This window comes from Scomber japonicus, chromosome 4 (assembly GCF_027409825.1).
Source record: "Scomber japonicus isolate fScoJap1 chromosome 4, fScoJap1.pri, whole genome shotgun sequence".
In the NCBI taxonomy this organism is placed as follows: domain Eukaryota; kingdom Metazoa; phylum Chordata; class Actinopteri; order Scombriformes; family Scombridae; genus Scomber; species Scomber japonicus.
This window is the reverse complement of record NC_070581.1, coordinates 17,259,350-17,276,669: the sequence shown is the minus strand read 5'-3', so window position 1 is coordinate 17,276,669 and position 17,320 is coordinate 17,259,350. Positions and strand designations below refer to the sequence as shown.

Here is a 17,320-nt window from a genome sequence, read left to right as displayed (position 1 = left end):
CTGTGAATAATGCACTTCTCAATTAAAACTTCATCACACATAAGTGCCATCCATAACATGTGTTGCCTTGTAGTAATATGTTGTGTGTGTTATCTTGCCATGATATCCTGTAGTATGGTGGGAACAGGAAAAGAGGGTCAAACATCTGTGTTTATTCAGATGGCCTTATTTTAATCAGTAATGGTGTCCCAATGAGTGAATCACAATAGGGATTTAATTCACTCCAGCTGGGGTAATTCACTTTGAAGCATAAAAAGAAATATTATACAAAGACAAGTTCCAAAATATAGGAAGGCCATTCAGAAGTCACTGGAACGGAGAGCAGAAATAAAACTAAATACTGTCTAGGTAAAGGCTGGAGTGGAGTAGGTGTCTCTTGCTTCTGTTGTCATCTTGATTAATGGCACCCTCAACACCATTATTGCATTAAAAAACAATCAGACTGATGGTGTTTGTTATATTCTAGTTCACACAATGTCAGTTAATCAGTTCATGGAACACATTAAAATATTTTAGATATCTCAGAGCCACAACGAGCAATCGTTATATGCACCTATACTGTACATATACTGAAATTCATGTTTGCACACAAAGGGCACCAATAAATGCAATTGTTCATGATGTCTGGCTCAGTATCACACAAATAATTCCACTTATTTCTGATTTAACTTAAAGTCTGTTAGTAATGTCACAATGTCTGTGTGTGTGTGTGTGTGTGTGTGTGTGTGTGTGTGTGTGTGTGTGTGTGTGTGTGTGTGTGTGTGTGCTTGCTTGCATGCATGTGTGTATATTTCTTCGGTGCACATGCAGGCATTCTGCATGTGCATGTATGTGTATTAACTTGTCTTACTTGTTTCTGTATGTGTGTGATGGTGTTTTTTCTCAGTGAATCAGGATTAGATTCAGTCTGGGTAGATGAGGAAGCCAGAAAAGGTGCTGTACTTGTTTGTGTTCCCTCCGTGGACCTTCCCGCCATCCAGCTGCACACACACCTCATCGCCCACGTCCAAATGCAAGATCACACTATTGGAGGCGTAGTCGTAATTCTGATCAGCATCCTGAGCGATGGCGCTGGCTCTTACCTGTCACCCACAGAGGACAAACGCAGTGACAATTAGAATGTGGAGGAAACTGAACAAACACTTTCAAATGTCACTGCCACTTTCTCAACAGCTCCACGCACCTGTCAACTCTTTAAAACTCAAACTATCTCATTCTCTTCCTCTCTCACATTTGTATTTCAGGTTTGGTCATGATCAATTATTAATAGCCTTAAAATGAAACACTCATGAGTATGACACCACCTCCTTATGAGATCCACAGTCATGGTGGATAAACAGATGGATCACACATTGACCTGTGACCCCAGAAGTGTACTGAGAGCACAGCCACTCTGGCTTTTATTGATCCGCTGTGGCTGGGGCTCAGGGCATAGGACCAAGGATGGAGATCGGATTGGGTTGTGGAGATAAGTGGACTCACTGGGGACAACAGGTTGTCTATGGGGAAAGCCAAGCAACAGCATCACTATCCACACCAGCTATTGACCTGTTGCTTATGATCCTAGGCCAGCTCAATATGCATGATATTGAGTGGCTATGCCTAAGCCAGACAGTTTCACATTTGCATGCTGTGTGTGAGTGTTCTCTTATTGACCCAGTAGCAGTGGATCTTTACTTGTTTGTTAACACGTTTAATTGGGTTTACTCGTTGTAGACGTTTAAGTACACATGCCTAGATTGAGCTACAATTGTAGAAAAATTTAATTTATCAGTGCACTTTCATTCTCATTAGTTTATTATTACACACAAAGTGTATATTGTTGTATTATTTAATAGAATGTAGGTGTGTGTATGTGTAGGCCTTACAAAAGATTAATTCAGGGCCTTAGTATGATTGAACAATACCGTTTATTTTTTCTTTTTGCTGTATAGCCGTTTCAGATTCTAGTCTATAAATATAATTATACATTAGGTGTCATTCTTAAAAATCTCCTAAGTAGTATGTATCAATAATTTTGGTGTAGCAGCTCCAATCATCAGATATATGTCAGCCATCAGTGGCCTTGTGTCTCAGCGGCTCAGTGTCCATCTACAGTGGGAGCACTCAATCTATGTCAGCAACCAGACAAGCCACCCACATCTCCCTGACAGCCACAGAATATGATCTGCAACTCAACTACCATCATGTCATCTCCATCACTGTGGCCCTTTCTCCCCAATGAGCATGCATCAATTTGAAAACAGTCAATTGCGGAGCAATAGAGCCTGAATTACTGTGACTAAAAAATATGTTTTTTCCCCCTGCACCAATCTGTTTTTTGCTCTCATCTGAACACATTGTTCACCATCTATCAACCCTGGAGTTGTGTTCCCTCACCTGGACACTATCTGTAGAGCTCCTTAAATGAAATGCTGCAACCAGCATACAGCATGTTGGGGACCAGTGGGTAAGCATGTCCCTGTCCACTCTAAACCAGATTGATTAAGGGAGCAGAGAAGTCGATCTCCTGAGGCTTCACAGTTCAACAACCACACAGTAAAACCAACCACAGCTATTGTTACACCACTAGTCCTGTTTCATTAGATTTCACAATCTATAGTCCATAGGTGGTTTTAGGCTTAACTAATGTAGACCACGTATGGCTAAAATGGTTATAACAGCAGAGCTCCTACGTTGTCCAATTTCAATGTAGGATAAGTGTACAGTGTAAGCCTTACTATGTAGTAAATACAGTCTGGATACAGTAATACCTGTTCTTTAGTCCATTAGCCTGTCAGAGATTGTCTGGGATGTGGAAAAGTGGAAAAAAAGAACCAGAAACCTGATCATTATTAGAATCATGTCTAATTTAATGTCATCCTTCAAATTTCTGAATTTCTTATTTCATTCAAATAGTTCTTCTAGTCTGTCTGCGCTGCTGTGACATAACCATAACCTGAATAACCAAGTTACTGTATGTTTCACTGTATACTAAACTTGAATAAAATCAGTATAAGACTCATAAATGGTTTACATGAATATAAGGTCATTGCAACAAATTACATTACTATTAATTTGCCACAGCAAGTTTTAAAAGAAATGTGCTATGTATGAGTGAACATCAGTAAATTGTTGGTTTTGAAAAGATCAGAGCTCAGAGGGATATCAGTAGAGCACCAATATGGTAAGAAACAGCCCTGTCTGCACAGTAATTGCTCTCTCCGTGAAAATATGTTGCAAATGGAGAGATAAAAATATTCTAATGTGATCTAACATCCTTTATATATTCTATAGGACATTTTAGTCCATCTTACATTGTAAGTGCAATATCAATGTGTAGTATGAACAGCAGGAATTATTATGGCACTAAACCTGTTTCAATGTTGATTTGGGCACCTGACAATTGTTTTAAGACAGACTTGAAAAATTGTGAACCTGTCCTTTAGTCTTTTTTGGTTAAGTTCTTCAGAGCAATATCAAAATTCATAATAGACAACATAACAAATACATTTGTCTTACATTTAATTTCTTTATCAATAGTCCATGGGTAGTAAGTGTTTAATTGCAATGTGACTATGAATACATACTGTATGTAAGAACATTTATAGAATTTTCAATATGCATATTCAGCATTTAGGAAATATCTTATTCCTGTGCTAGAGAATCAGACCAACATTTTTTTTAAGTTTTCAGGACCCTTTTGTTACCCATCCTGTCCAATTAGTATAATTTAACACTGAACATAATTCACCCTCTCTAAGACCATCTCTCAAATAATGACACCAATCCATTCATTCAGTCATCTGTAAAGGTTATATTGTTGTTCTGCTTGACATGTGTAGTGACAGCCAATATCACATTTGCATCTTTGGCTGCTTCTGACAGTGATGCTGTTGTTGTGACTTCCTATCGACACCAGGCATATGTCATCCTGCTCATTATTTTAGTCAACAGTGTAACGGAGAGAGATGTAGGGAGATTTTTCCCCCTTTTCCCCCTCAGGCCCTCTCAGATCCTCATGACTTAATGCATTAAGGTGTGGTTGAATTCTTTATAACACCATAATTTTCACTCTAATCACTCAGTGTAGAGATAATTTTGCCAATATATGATAAATGAACTGGTTCTTTAGCTGATGATCCTGTGTGTTAAGGAATAATGCAAGCCATCTATTAATGCAGATACCAGACAGAGAGGCATGAGAGAGAAGCAGTGGGATTAGGACAAGAAGCCAACAGAGGAGATGGATACGGCTGGAGGACACAGACTGATCCGTGTGAACCAGGCAGCATACTGTGCTGATCCTGGAGCTAGAAGGGTTGTGAGCCGTAAGGCAGGGGCCCCCAGGGCTTGCCTGTGGCTGTCTCTGTCTCCGCCTGGCCCTTTCGTTATAAGGCCTCCAGTAAACACGCCTGGGAGCAGAGGGGACCACAGGCAAGGAGGAAGGAGTTGGGAGGGGTGGTGGTGATGTGGGGAGCAGCTGCAGTGTCATTTTCTATACAAGTGGAGCCGCAGTGCAGAAGACAGACAAGGATAGGCAAAACAAAGTGAGAGGGGAGGGAAAAAAACAAAAACAAGGGCCAGAGGGTTGAGGAAAGGGGAGGGAGAGGGCCTAGAGTAACAGACTGATCAAGCAAGGCTATTTTGTGAGACCAGGGAGATGTGGGGGTATATGAAGTCTTGTTTTTATCTGTGGTGCTGTGCTCCACTGGTAATAAAACTGACAGGATTCATTCACTGTGATATACTGACCTCTTAGAGCGGAGACAATAGAAAAGTAGCTGTTAAACTTACCTAAGGGACCCCAGCATATAGTAGGAGGGTTGAGGAGGGGGGAGATGTTGTGGAAATAGAATATTTATTGAATAGGTTTTCCCTCTCCTCTGGGAGCCCAGGGATTACATGTTACATGGGGACAAGCTACTGCATTGAACTATACCGTATATATTGCTATTACCTGCTGCCATTCAGTTTTACAGTCTATGGACAGCAGCGCAATAATGGTCATACCTGTGCACAGCATCTGTGGAACTGACTTATCTTAATTAGTAGGCTCTGTTTCATTATGATATGTTATTGAGATCTCTTATAGAATAAAAAGATGACTTTTGACATGTCTTCAGAGAGAAATTTCCTATGTATCTAACTCTTGCACCTCGCTTTGAAGCTAATTATATTTCACCTGTAGCATATCTGTGTCTCTGTACTGGGAAAGTTAATACAGGTAGCGGTCATTATAGCGAGTGATGACATTTTAACTCTACTGTGTGAAATAAGTTGACCTTTAACTGAGCTATTAAAAGAGTCTATGACAGGTGAAAAAACAAGGGAGAGATTAAATGGGAACCAAGCCAGTATCTATTTGTCTACATTGGATATTATATTAAGAATATTTAATATAGATATACAGTGATGCATTATAGGAATATAAATGACTAGATGAGCAACTCACATACCAGTTAATGAGAAGTTTTGTTGAGAAGGTACACATGACGTATTACCATCCTTTTCATCATAAAGCATGCAACATTAGCATAGACTGTCTAATAACATTTGCTACCAAGCTTGAATATTAAGTAGCATACATCCCATATATCCCTGACAGTGAATTAGGAATAGAGTGATTAAACACATCTATAATATCAGTGGCACCAATGAGAAGTGCATTCATCACTATTTAAGTTGAATAAGACTAAATCAGAATTAAATCATTAAATATCATAACCCATTACCAAATTTCATAACCCATAAACCTAACTGGGTTATGAAATTTGGCATTGCATGATTTGTGTTTTGTAACTGTGCATAAGTGTGGGTCAGATGAGTAAGAATAGGGTGTAATAGTATTGAGAAAACATTCACACTACAGACTAGATTGCACTGTAAGTCAATTACTGTCATGTTACAAACATGGAAGCAAGTGAAGTGTGACCCTTTTCAATCACAAATCCCCTAACTCTGAAGTCCTGTCATGCTGCAATGATTTGTGAAAGTTAGATTGAGGTGTGAGCAGGTAGGCTTTACAGAGTGGGGATTTAGTAAAGGTAATAGGTATTGGATCTACAGGAATCCCATGGAAGCCCTGCCACAGTCAGCACATCCTCCCTGTGATATCCTGGTATTGAATTATACCACACTCATGTCACATGACACAAATCATGGTGGCAAACATACAGGCAGAATTGTATATTAAGCGTTACCAGAAGAAGTTGTTTCAGAATGAATACATGTTTTGTTTTTTAACTGTCTCTACAATGCACCTGCAATTGAACTGGTACATAAACACAGTTTGTAGACTGGTTTTCTCTCTTCTTCTGAATGGCCTTGATCACTTGTCAAGCCAAGACATGTGGAGTGGGTGTCCATTGGTCATCCTGCCTGATCTCATCCCGGCCTTCACTACCAGCCTCCCTGATGCCTCGTCTACCAGCCCACTGTCTCCACACCTCCATTTAGTCATCTATCTTCCTCTGCTCCACCCCCAATCTACCCATCAACTCACTTGTCTTGTTTTGTTCTCCCTTCGACTGTCTCCAAGTGGATGTCTCAGCATGTCCCTGTCATGTCGAGTCTCTTGTGTTTCATTCATTCTCACTGAAACTGTCCTGAATCCTACATCTGTTTGACTGGCTGCCAAACAAACATGAGCTTAAAAATGACTTTATCTGATAAGATGTAAATGATCCAACAAAAATGGACTGTAAAGGTCACAAATTTGTGGCTATATGGCAATCTTTTTTTTGTGGGAGGGGGTGTTAAAAAACCCAGTGGGCAAACAAAATATCCAATAAAGCCTCAGCACCTACGGCAATGGTAAAACAGGCTGTTTGATTCAAAAATCAGAAATGCAACCTGTCAAACATAGTGCCCATTTAGTAAACCCTAGCCACTGCCTCAGGCAGAGTACTGCCTCAGGGCTTCAATAACTCCAAACATGATCAGGCATTCTGCAGAATTTCATTTACACTCCATTTTCATCTACCAGCAGATCTGTTTAGGTATATAACTGTTAGGTGAGTGCTCTATTTAACAGAACTGTTTAAGAGGGCCAACTGATGGGTGTCAGGTGGACCTGGGTGAGCTTAAGTAATTGAGTTGAGCGAAAAGATAATTAATGAAGAATCAATGAACAAGCTGGGGAGGGGTTAGAAGAGGAAAGTATAGCGGGCATCCAGGGGATCTAATCTAAGATGTATAAATTATTTAGCGGGCCAAGATGACTTGAATGACAATACAGGACATTAGGCAGGCAGCTTTGAACACATGCATACACAATCAAATGGTGGTTAATGATGAATGATTTTAAACATTTAATGCTACACCCTGCCAAATCAAGTCTAAATGAACTATCCTAATTCAGCTTTATTTAGTTTAAACTGTGCCGATGACCCATGCAGTATGCATTAACCCAGTATAGCCAGCGTGCACTGGACTGTTTGAACAGTCCTTGGCAGCCTGCACTACATGACTATAGAGTGAGGGTTTTAGTAGAGAAGATTTGCATTTAAAGTCCTTGATGAATGAATGAATGTAAAATGCAACTTGAAGAATGTTTCCTGAATTTGGAGCCCTCTGATTAAATTTCTGTGATTTATCCCACCTCTTCTCTCCTCCTCCCCCCATCAGCGCCTCTGTCTTTAATTAGTGTCTGGGGAATGAGGGAGTGGATGAGTGGACTGTCAATTTTACATTTATTATTTATTTAGCTGAGGTGTAAACTGACTGGTCCACGTACTGACAGACATTTCTCCTGTGCTCTTTTGCACTTCTGTTTAGGTGATAATCAAGTTCTGTGTATGATACTTACTAATTAGACTGTTCCTTTTGGCGGCATGTGCATTCTGCCACTTGTCATTTAGCCACAGTACATGTGAGAATGCAAATATCTGTGGCTGTGATTTTAGACTGTATAGCATGAATTCCCCCTAATGAGGAGAAAGATTGCTATTTCATTCTTTGGCTGTCATGTTGCCACCTGCTAAGTGGAATGTGCGCTGAATCTGAAGTGCTCAATGTTACAGAGGTGAATGTGAGTCAATGGTAACACAGGTCAACAGTAAAAAAAATCTGTGCATGGTCGTGTGTGTGCATACATTCCAACATAGGTATATACATACATACAGGTAAATACACACCCTGTGTTGTACACACACTTAAGTGCATGGACATACTCACACACAAATTTACTAACCTGGCCATTCTTCTTCAGGTCAGCCCACATGCTGGTCCCATCACCACCTCTCATTAAAACATGGTAGGTGAAGAAGTAGATGCCAGGCAGGGGACAGGTGAATTTGCCAGTGCTGGGCTCATAGTAGTTACCTACATTGGTCACCACATCATCAAACTTCAGTATTTCATTCCCCTCATGCTGCTTGCGTAGCCCTGCATAAAAGGCTATTTTGGGAGTGTAGAGTGATGGAGAATAGCCACCAGGACCAGGACCTGGGGGCCCTTGCGGCCCTGGCTTGCCTGGGTCTCCAGGGGGTCCACGTGCTCCTGGGGTGCCAGGTGTCCCTGGAGGACCACGGAGACCAGACTTTACCTTCTTCCCAGAGAAATCCTGGGGTGGTGGAGAAACAGCTGTCAGCTCCTGGCCTGGCTGAGAGGTGGCGTAGGGGTCACATACCATCCTGCAGCTTCCAATCATTTCATAATGGCTCCCTGCACTTCCACCAGTGGTCCCTCCTTTGGTTGTGTGAACCAATAGGGGAATGGCCACCAACAATATTAGAACCATGGCCACACCTACAGCAGCTCCAATGACACGTTTCCTGCGGCTGAGCCGTGAAGCGGCCAGCGTCAGGAAGTCCTCTTCCCCCTTGGCTGGAATAGTGCCGGCCAGGATGAACCTCTCAGAAAAGCAGTATGATATGAAACGGTGAAGAAGGATGTTGAGAGGAGTTGGGGGGGGGGGGGGGGGGGATGTATCACTAGGCCTAGTATGAGAGAAAGGCAAAATGGCAGACAGCCAGAGGGAAACAACCAGATGAGAGGATCCAAGAGAAATGTTTAAGATGTCCAGTTGGCCAAGAACAAGATTTTTAAAAGTTTAAAGCATCAAAAAGATGAAAACTTTACACCACAGTGTTTAGGGACATTAATGCAAAAATCTGCATCTCAGATTTGTGGCGACACACCACAAAGAAACATAATTTATCTGATGAAATCTGTCTCTTTAAAAAAAAAACTTATTCTGTTGTCCTCTTGTTCCGTGCAATTGTCAGCATCAAAGAGAAACCATGACTGGCAGTGAGAGGGTTGTTGAGAAAGTGGAGCTTATTAAAAGTATGGGTGCTGAGTGCTGGTGCCAAATTCAGCGTATTGAGGAGGGCCTGGGGGTATTGTTTGTTTTCTTGGATGAAGTATAATTTACAGTTCCTTTAAAGAAAAATCTTTTTTTCAAGCCCCCCCCTATAAAGAACAGGATTTCACTTCATATGGATGTCTCACTTTGTGCCATGACTGTAAGTGACAAAAGTAATCAGAGATTGTTTCCTGTCACATTCATTTTGTTTCCATTGGCCAAAAGACTGCCGTTCTCTGGAAACCAATAACACTTTTGCCAACCTGGGTGTGCTTTTGATAGATTCCTCCTCTGGCTATATGTGAATCTGAAAAAGATAACAAACAGAGCAAAGACACTCAATAATTGATTTGCTCTTATTTGCCACTGTTATAAATGACTGAACATAATACAATTGCATCTATTTAAATATTGTTTTAAATAAACCAATAAAGATAATGTAAATATATATACATATATATATATGTATATATATATATATGTGTGTGTGTGTGTGTGTGTGTGTGTATATATATATATATATATATATATATATATATATATATGATGGCAATATTTTGAGCTAGAAATATGCAGAATTATTATTTCAGTATATTTTTTATTATAGGTGATATATGTAAATCACATAAAAATAAGTTATCAACACTGCGCTGCATTTTAAAAACTCACCATCTGTTCTTTATAATCCAAAACTATTTTTGGGAAGATAGGCTAAAATTCTCTGTGCATCAGTCCACTCCGCGTCCCACAAAAACGACTGAAGACTTTGGACCGCTGGAGTGCCAAATGGAGAGTTGGAGAGCCGACGGGTGCGAAGGAGATGCCAGGAAAGTGAGGAGAGTTTCTCATTCAGCGCTTTATCCCCTCTTTTCTGTCTTGGTAGAAAAATGAGTTTAAATGCCACGAACGTCAAAGGAAATTAAGCCCAGAAAATACTTGTTAGAATACTTTTTTGGAGCAATTCCAAATGAGGGAAGCGCGGCAATCTGACGCTCCCATCCAGAGTGTCCGTCTACTGTAGGCTATGCCTATCGCAGTGTTGGGTCCACGGGCAGTCCTCGTCGACACCTGTTAGAGCTCTCTCTCTCTCTCTCTCTCTCTCTCTCTCTCTCTCACTCTCTGTTCTCTCTCTCTCTCTCTCTCTCTCTGCTCTTCTTCGTCTAATAAAAACTGTAGTCCACACAGCCAAATTTATTAATATTAAAATGTATTGCCAACCTCCACTGATTTTCTCCTTTTTTAAATTATGAATATAGTTTGTGATCCATAGACAAAATGTACATTTACATCAATGTAAACTGATTAAAATGTTGGGGCTGCACTGCATCTCTGCTTCCTATCTGTGTCTTGTTAGCCTGACATTCACCTGTTGTTAGAGGCAAACTCTTTACAAGCCAAATGTTTGATAAAGTGTAGCAAAACGTAGGCAGATGTTTTCATCTTCCGTGTGCTGGGAAGGGAGGACAGAGGAGGGTGACTAAGTAAAAGCTGCCTCGGCATGATGTGTGAGGAATGGAGAGGAGACACTAAATGTTCCCCAGACCATTGTCTGTGTGTGTGACTCGCATCCCACAGCTCTAAAGCCTCATTAGTGAGACACCCTGCCCCACACATTGTGCTGCTCTTTTTCCTTTACCTAAAACCTTGCACACAAACACATATAATGCCTGCACTATGGCTTACATGCACACATATAGACATATGCAGGTATACAAAGGGTTTCTCCACCATTAGTGATGGAAGGCCATATTTTGTATTCTTGGATCAACATTTTCTCAAGGTAGCAATGACAGTACAGAAATAATGTGGTACCATGTGGGCTAAAATAAGTTGTTTTAGTTAGCATCATCTCACATTCACTGGTGATCATCTTTCATCTTCAGGAACATCTTGGGCAGATTTTAAGCTCATAACATAATTTCCTTGAAGTCTTGTGTCACCTGTCTGACAGGCACAATCGTGGATCAGTGAGTTTAAAGTTTAATGGCTGAAGGGGGGGTGAGAGCAAGGGGAATAGGTCTACATACAGTATTGATAACCCCATTTTCATCAAGCACCACCTCTTTGACCTCCCTCTCCTGAAATATGATGACCACTGTCCGGCAATATAGCGATCATCTGACCGGATCCCACCAGACACAGAGAGGGGGATAATCACAGACTTTTAAGGTGGTTTTCCGAGGATGGGTTGGATTTAGTGGGAAATTGAGGTGGAGGGCGTGGGAGGTTTGGGGAGCAATGGCCTGTGATATTTCCACTGGGAGATGTTGGTAGAGCTGAGCAGCGCAGGGACAAGTTGGATGCTGTGTCAGTCCCAGTTTGCGGGTCAGTCAGTCTGGCCCACTAGAACAGTGCTCAAAGGTCTTAAGCAGCATGGGGCAGATAATCATTGCCAACAGTCAGAAGCAATATGCTCAGGATTGGATTTTTAAAGCCTGTTAAAATATTACTGAGGTGATTAATATTGAAATATGCGCATGTCTTTCAGCTGTCTGTCTCCCTCTCTCCCTATTCTCTTTTTGATTTGTTCCCTTTAGTATTCACACCTGCCTAATATTTGAACATTATGCATTATGTTGATGAAATGTGTGTTTTTAATTCAGTGCAACTGCGTTATCATGTCAGTTGCTCTTACTGCACAGTGAAACACACAGTCTCCACTGTCACCAATAGCAAAAAAGAGCCATATAGGACAATTAGTGTTAGGCTGTTTGAGTTATTAGTTTGTTTATTAATTACTTTCATATATTATGATACCAAACATAAATCTCTGTCTTTTGTGCACACAACTGCATAATTTGAGTTCTAGCTTTTCTCTCTTTTGTTCTGTGTAAACAAGAGAGGAGCAGGAACTTATTTATGGCCACATAACTCATGTTATATTTCTCTTCTGCTATGGCTGGTTTGTCTGCATGCTTTCCTAAAGACATACTAATTCTTCAGTTCAGCCATCCACAGCAACATTTAAATAACTCCACACTTTTAATTCTTCTAATTTATGAAATGCATGGCACAAAACAAACCCAATGTTTCTTGTGAGCAGAGTAATAATTTGCACAACTATCTCAGTCAGTGATATACGTTTCATATGTCATACACAGGTATGTGACATATTGTGTTTTGCTTTGAGAGAGTGGCACCGTCACACAATCCACACAAGCGCAGGTAGTGTGACCAACACATACTGAGCATCAGCTCTGAGGGATGATGACATATCATCCCCATGAGGCACATATAGCTGCCGGAGGGCCGCCACTCCCAGGGGGACCACTGCTCACGTTTTCCACAGTTAACACTGACAGGAATTCAGCGATCAAACTCCCTTTCATTGCCATGCAGATTACTCTCTTGTAAATCAATTAAGAGGTCATTAGGGATATAAAGAGGTCTAAAACCAGCAAATCTACAAGAAATGTACAATTGAGGAAAGACAACCACATTGCATTTAAAGTAATGTCTACATATGAGGCGTAACATGTACATCTGATACTTGTATTCATTTTGGCCCTTGATAATAAGGCTCCTGTGAGATATATCATGGTGTATAAAACAAAAGAAATGGAGGTCTTGCCACACAGAAAATATGTCACATTTTTAGCACGATAATTCAAAGATCAATATATTGTTTATTCAGGCCCACTAGCCCATGCGGCACATTGCTCCTGCATTCTAATATAAAATGCAATATTTTCTCCATGACTTACCTGAGCATGTGTGCTTACTGTACAGTAAGTGTAGATTTGTAAGCAGCACGTGCGGGTGTGGATGTGACTACATCCTGGTGCTGTGCTGTTTCATTAGGCTCTGATTATGGGGCCTGATGCAGAGTGACAGTGCGCAGATTGAGTTGCACAGCCACTCTAATTCTCTCTATTAATAACAACCCTCCACACTGCCGTCCTGAACCACATTTATTAATCACAATTTGTCATCTGTCCGATGCTCCACCCTCTCCTTCTCCCTTTCTCTCGCCCTCCCTCTCTTCAGCTGTGTTCTCCTCCTCCTCCAGCAGGGCCAGTTATCCCCTGCACCTCCCCACCCCCACTTTCTCCTCCCACCCCTCACCCCGGATTCGTTCGCCTTCAGCTCAGAGACATGGTCCAGCATACAGAGGGATGTTCTTATTCTCCTCCCTCACACTCTCTTGCTCACTCACTTTAACGGCACTCTGGAAGGCGTCTGATTAATCAAAAGCGCTTCGGTTTTAATTGGACAAATAACAGTTAACAATTTGTATTGTGTTTACTGTTTTGGTGGCAATTTCATAAAGATTATAATAAATCATATAAAACAAACCTCAATTTGCAATTACAGGACAGTTATGATGCACTTTGTCGGCCCTGCAACACATACAAACCTTGTACAGTGTAATGTATCATTATAGATATGTTCAACCATTTACTGAGATAGCATGCAACGGCCCTTTGGAACACACTGATTCTTTTTTGCATTAATTCCTGCTATCTGGGATTTCTATGTACACAAAATGTTGGCATTTAATCAATATGTATGCTGGCATATGCACCCTATATGCTTGCATTATTGGTAAGAAAATATTCCCATAACTAAAATTACATTTCAGCCCATGCCTCAGTCAAATGGCCCTTGACCCTACTCAGAAAGATGATTTATGAGTCAGCCAGTCCCCTAGGCCCTGCTGTGCCACTCCAATTTTCAAGCTGCATTTATGCTCATTATATTGACACTTTTAGGATATTCATTTATCCTGGTTTCAAATTTCACCACACAGGAGAAGTTTCTCTCTCCAGAACTTACAAGTATGTGCAAACATGTTGAGTCAGTCAGATTGCTCAGCACATCTAAAAAGCACTGCTTCCACTGTTGTGTGTTGAAGAAGTTTGTGGCAGCAGTGTTCTTCTAATTACACCACCTACCAACTCCTCAGCGGTAGCCACCACTACCCACAACCCCCTCACACAGAGCCAGGGTCCCTCAATTGTTTTCTTTGAGCAGAACGGGTGTTTGGGGGAAACAGAGGCGATTTTCATGTGCAAATGTCAGTCAGTCCGCTCCCAGCAATCACAGGCCCGTCTTCTCCAGAGATCGGGGCCTGAGACACAGCCTGAATAATTTAGCAGCACTGTGCCACCGTGCTTTAGGGTCGCAACCTTCCAAAGTGATGACAGAAAGACATTGGCTGACTTCCCCTCCCATTCACTCCCATTACCACTTATTTACCGTTCCTGATTCCAAGCAGACAAAGCACAAGGCCACGTGGGGAAGAAAAATCATCAGCACTGTATAAACTGTGTCTAAAAGCAGAGCACAACCAAACAATGACATTTTCAGAGCATCCCCAAGTTGGTAACAATCCCCCCCTGGTACACGCTGTGAAATAAACACGCACTGTGCACATGATCACCCAAGCCAGTAGTCACAGACAAAAGAGATGATGGACACACACACACAGAAAAGGTCAAGAAATGACACACAGCTACACATAAGGGACAGATGTCAGAGCGAAACCCTACCGATGTATGAAAAGTGTGGATTAAGATTCAGATAGTGATGGAATGATGGAAAAAAGTAACATCCAAATCTTCCATTTCAGGAGGAGGAGAGATTACAGTGATTTTCGAGGTATGACAGGGAAAGCACGGAGACGTAGAGGACGGAGTGAAAGAAATTGATCTGTCCTTCCTTACAGACACACTCTACATTTCTATCATTCAGAGGGAGACAGACGGTGCTTGGTCTGACAAGGGTGGTCATCACTCGTCTGCAGCGGGGCTCTGACAGCAACATGACGAGGATGAATGGACTGTCGGCTATTCCAACCAAGACGCATGTTGTTGTAGGAATGATACATTTATAATTTCTTTCAATCATGATCAAGTCTTTCACATCACCTGTTCAATAATCCTTCAGTTCTTACATGTGTACTTTTGGCCACACGTCCTGCAATCTAGCGCTTGTATTTCTCATGTCACCACCATATCTGACATGACTTTTTCTCCTTAACTAACCGCAGAATTCATATCCACTGACTACATGGGCATTGATTTATGGTCGTTAGAAATCTGCATGTGTGGAAATTCTAGATACAGACACACAAAGACAGGCACGACTCCACAGAGTGTCTCCACAGTACAGGAGGATATTATTGGAATGTAAGGAAACAGCAGTGAATTGTGTATTAGTGATGCAGTGGGATGTTCCCATGGAGATGTCAATTGTGATAGCCTATTAGTCCAGTCGGTGAGATGCAGGATTGCTAAGAAACACTGGGAGGAATGAAGAACACGTCTTGCTTTTTCCTCCACACCTCCCTCTAACCTCTTGTCATGCACCGCGGTGATACCGTCAGTCAAGTCAAACCTGGTCAAACTGCATTTATGAAGAGTTTAGAGCGTCACTTGGCATGTGGTTTGACCTCATGTCATGGGAATGCGTTACAAGGGCAGGCAGAGGGAAGGGAGGACACGAGAGATCCCTCTGAATCATTGAGAGTGATTATTTGGTGACTTATGGTTGGTGGCTGTCAGGGCCAGCATGATAAATTGTGCCAAGCAAGAATTACACTTTCTCGTTTCTCCACTGTCTATTTATCTGCCTTTCTCTGCCTGACCACCCCTTCTCTACCGTACACTCATCCCTCTACCTCCCCTGTCATGGTCCTTGTGAGTTCTCAGAGTGACCTCTGGGCACGCATGTCCTCAAAAGTCCTATAATTAAGAAGCATGTATGGTAACTGTAGTGTACACCATAGGCTTGGTTATGCTCACTTACAGTTGAAGCATTTGGATGATAATATCATTCAGCGCTAAACTACTTCTTAAATTCATCATTACAAATATAAAAAGCAAGAATCAGGACCAATGTGCCCTGATAATACTGTCAAACTTGACATGCCAAGAACCTGTGCAGGAGAATTGTTACAGAAGAAAAATAAAATAAGAAAAGAGACAGAAGCAATTTTTCAGGGGGAAATCAGAGGCAAATTGATTCCATGGGGATATGGAGATGTTTGAAAAGATGAGCTTTCAGTAAATGGTGGACAATGGGGTGTGACTCTGCTTTTCAGACTAGAGAGGGAAGGTCATTCCACCTTCAGGGACCCAGCAGGACGAGGAGCGGTGGCCATGTGGAAAGATGACCAGGAAAAGAAGAGCTAAATGGCTGGCAGCAGCTGATGCATATAGCTTTGGCCTTGAGCTATAGGGAATGTGAGTTTTTACAACAGCACCAGGTTTTTAATTTCTCTACAAACAGCCAGGGGCAGTCAGTGTAAGTAGGAGACAGTGGTGATTTGGTGTGGATGAAAATGAGGTGGGCAGCATCACTCTGAAAGAGCAGTGTGGTGGAAAAAATCAACTTCTTACATACTTTGTCTTAAATGCGTGCAATGGAAACTCTTGACCTGTTACAAACCACTGGTAAAGAATGCATAAGTAAGATTGACTGATTGTATAGTTTAACGTTTAGTGGCAGTTGCTTTGTACAGCTCTACTTCTACCTTTGGGTTGAGACTCAGACATGTGATAGTGGTGTAAATGAAAGTTGTGCAATCTTAAGTGCCATCTGTTGAAAAAATAAAACTCTAAAAGACAGGTGCTCTTTGTGAATCAATTTTTATCACAGAAATTTCCATGACAGCAGTGAGGGCTGGAAGAAGTGTTTTGGAGGGGTTAGCAGGAGGGAGTTGCAAAGGAAATTATTACAGTTCAAACATGGAGCTCTGTTGAGTCCCCAGTCTGATGCAGCTCACATTGTAGGTGGAGTTCACTCAGCGAATACATAAACTGATGGATGAGTGGATGCATGGTGCAGGGACAATCTTGACTTTGGGTTGAGCCCATTAAAGCTGAGAACTCCTCTTTCAATGAATAATAAGAACATGAAGTTTGAGGTTGTTGGAGACTTTTGATGTATGTTATCTTGCCTCTCCTTGAGTGGCTTTGTTTTCCTTTTTATTGCGCACATATCACGAGAAGCATTTCCCATTTTCTAATTGACATTCCCTGTTGCATAATGTTTCTAACTGACTGATCAGGTATCAGAGATGGAGTT

General features: G+C 41.4%; 1 protein-coding gene across 1 annotated transcript; it reads right to left on the bottom strand.

Moving 5' to 3' along the window:
• Positions 1-902: 902 nt before the first annotated feature.
• c1ql4a (complement component 1, q subcomponent-like 4) lies at positions 903-8,728 on the bottom strand. Its single transcript, XM_053317815.1, has 2 exons — positions 8,174-8,728; positions 903-1,082 (listed from the first exon to the last, which is right to left on the bottom strand). Exons 1-2 carry the CDS (start codon positions 8,720-8,722, stop codon positions 903-905), a joined length of 729 nt encoding a protein of 242 aa, XP_053173790.1. The 5' UTR covers positions 8,723-8,728.
• Between the last annotated feature and the right edge of the window lie 8,592 nt (positions 8,729-17,320).

What these genes read in the sequence shown, in the direction of transcription:
- c1ql4a (XM_053317815.1), bottom strand. Translation starts at nt 8,722, where the DNA reads ATGGTTCTAATATTGTTGGTGGCCATTCCCCTATTGGTTCACACAACC. An exon ending in ACCTGAAGAAGAATGGCCAG is followed by an intron (nt 1,083 to 8,173) that starts GTTAGTAAATTT and finishes TGTGGGTGACAG; the next exon opens with GTAAGAGCCAGCGCCATCGC.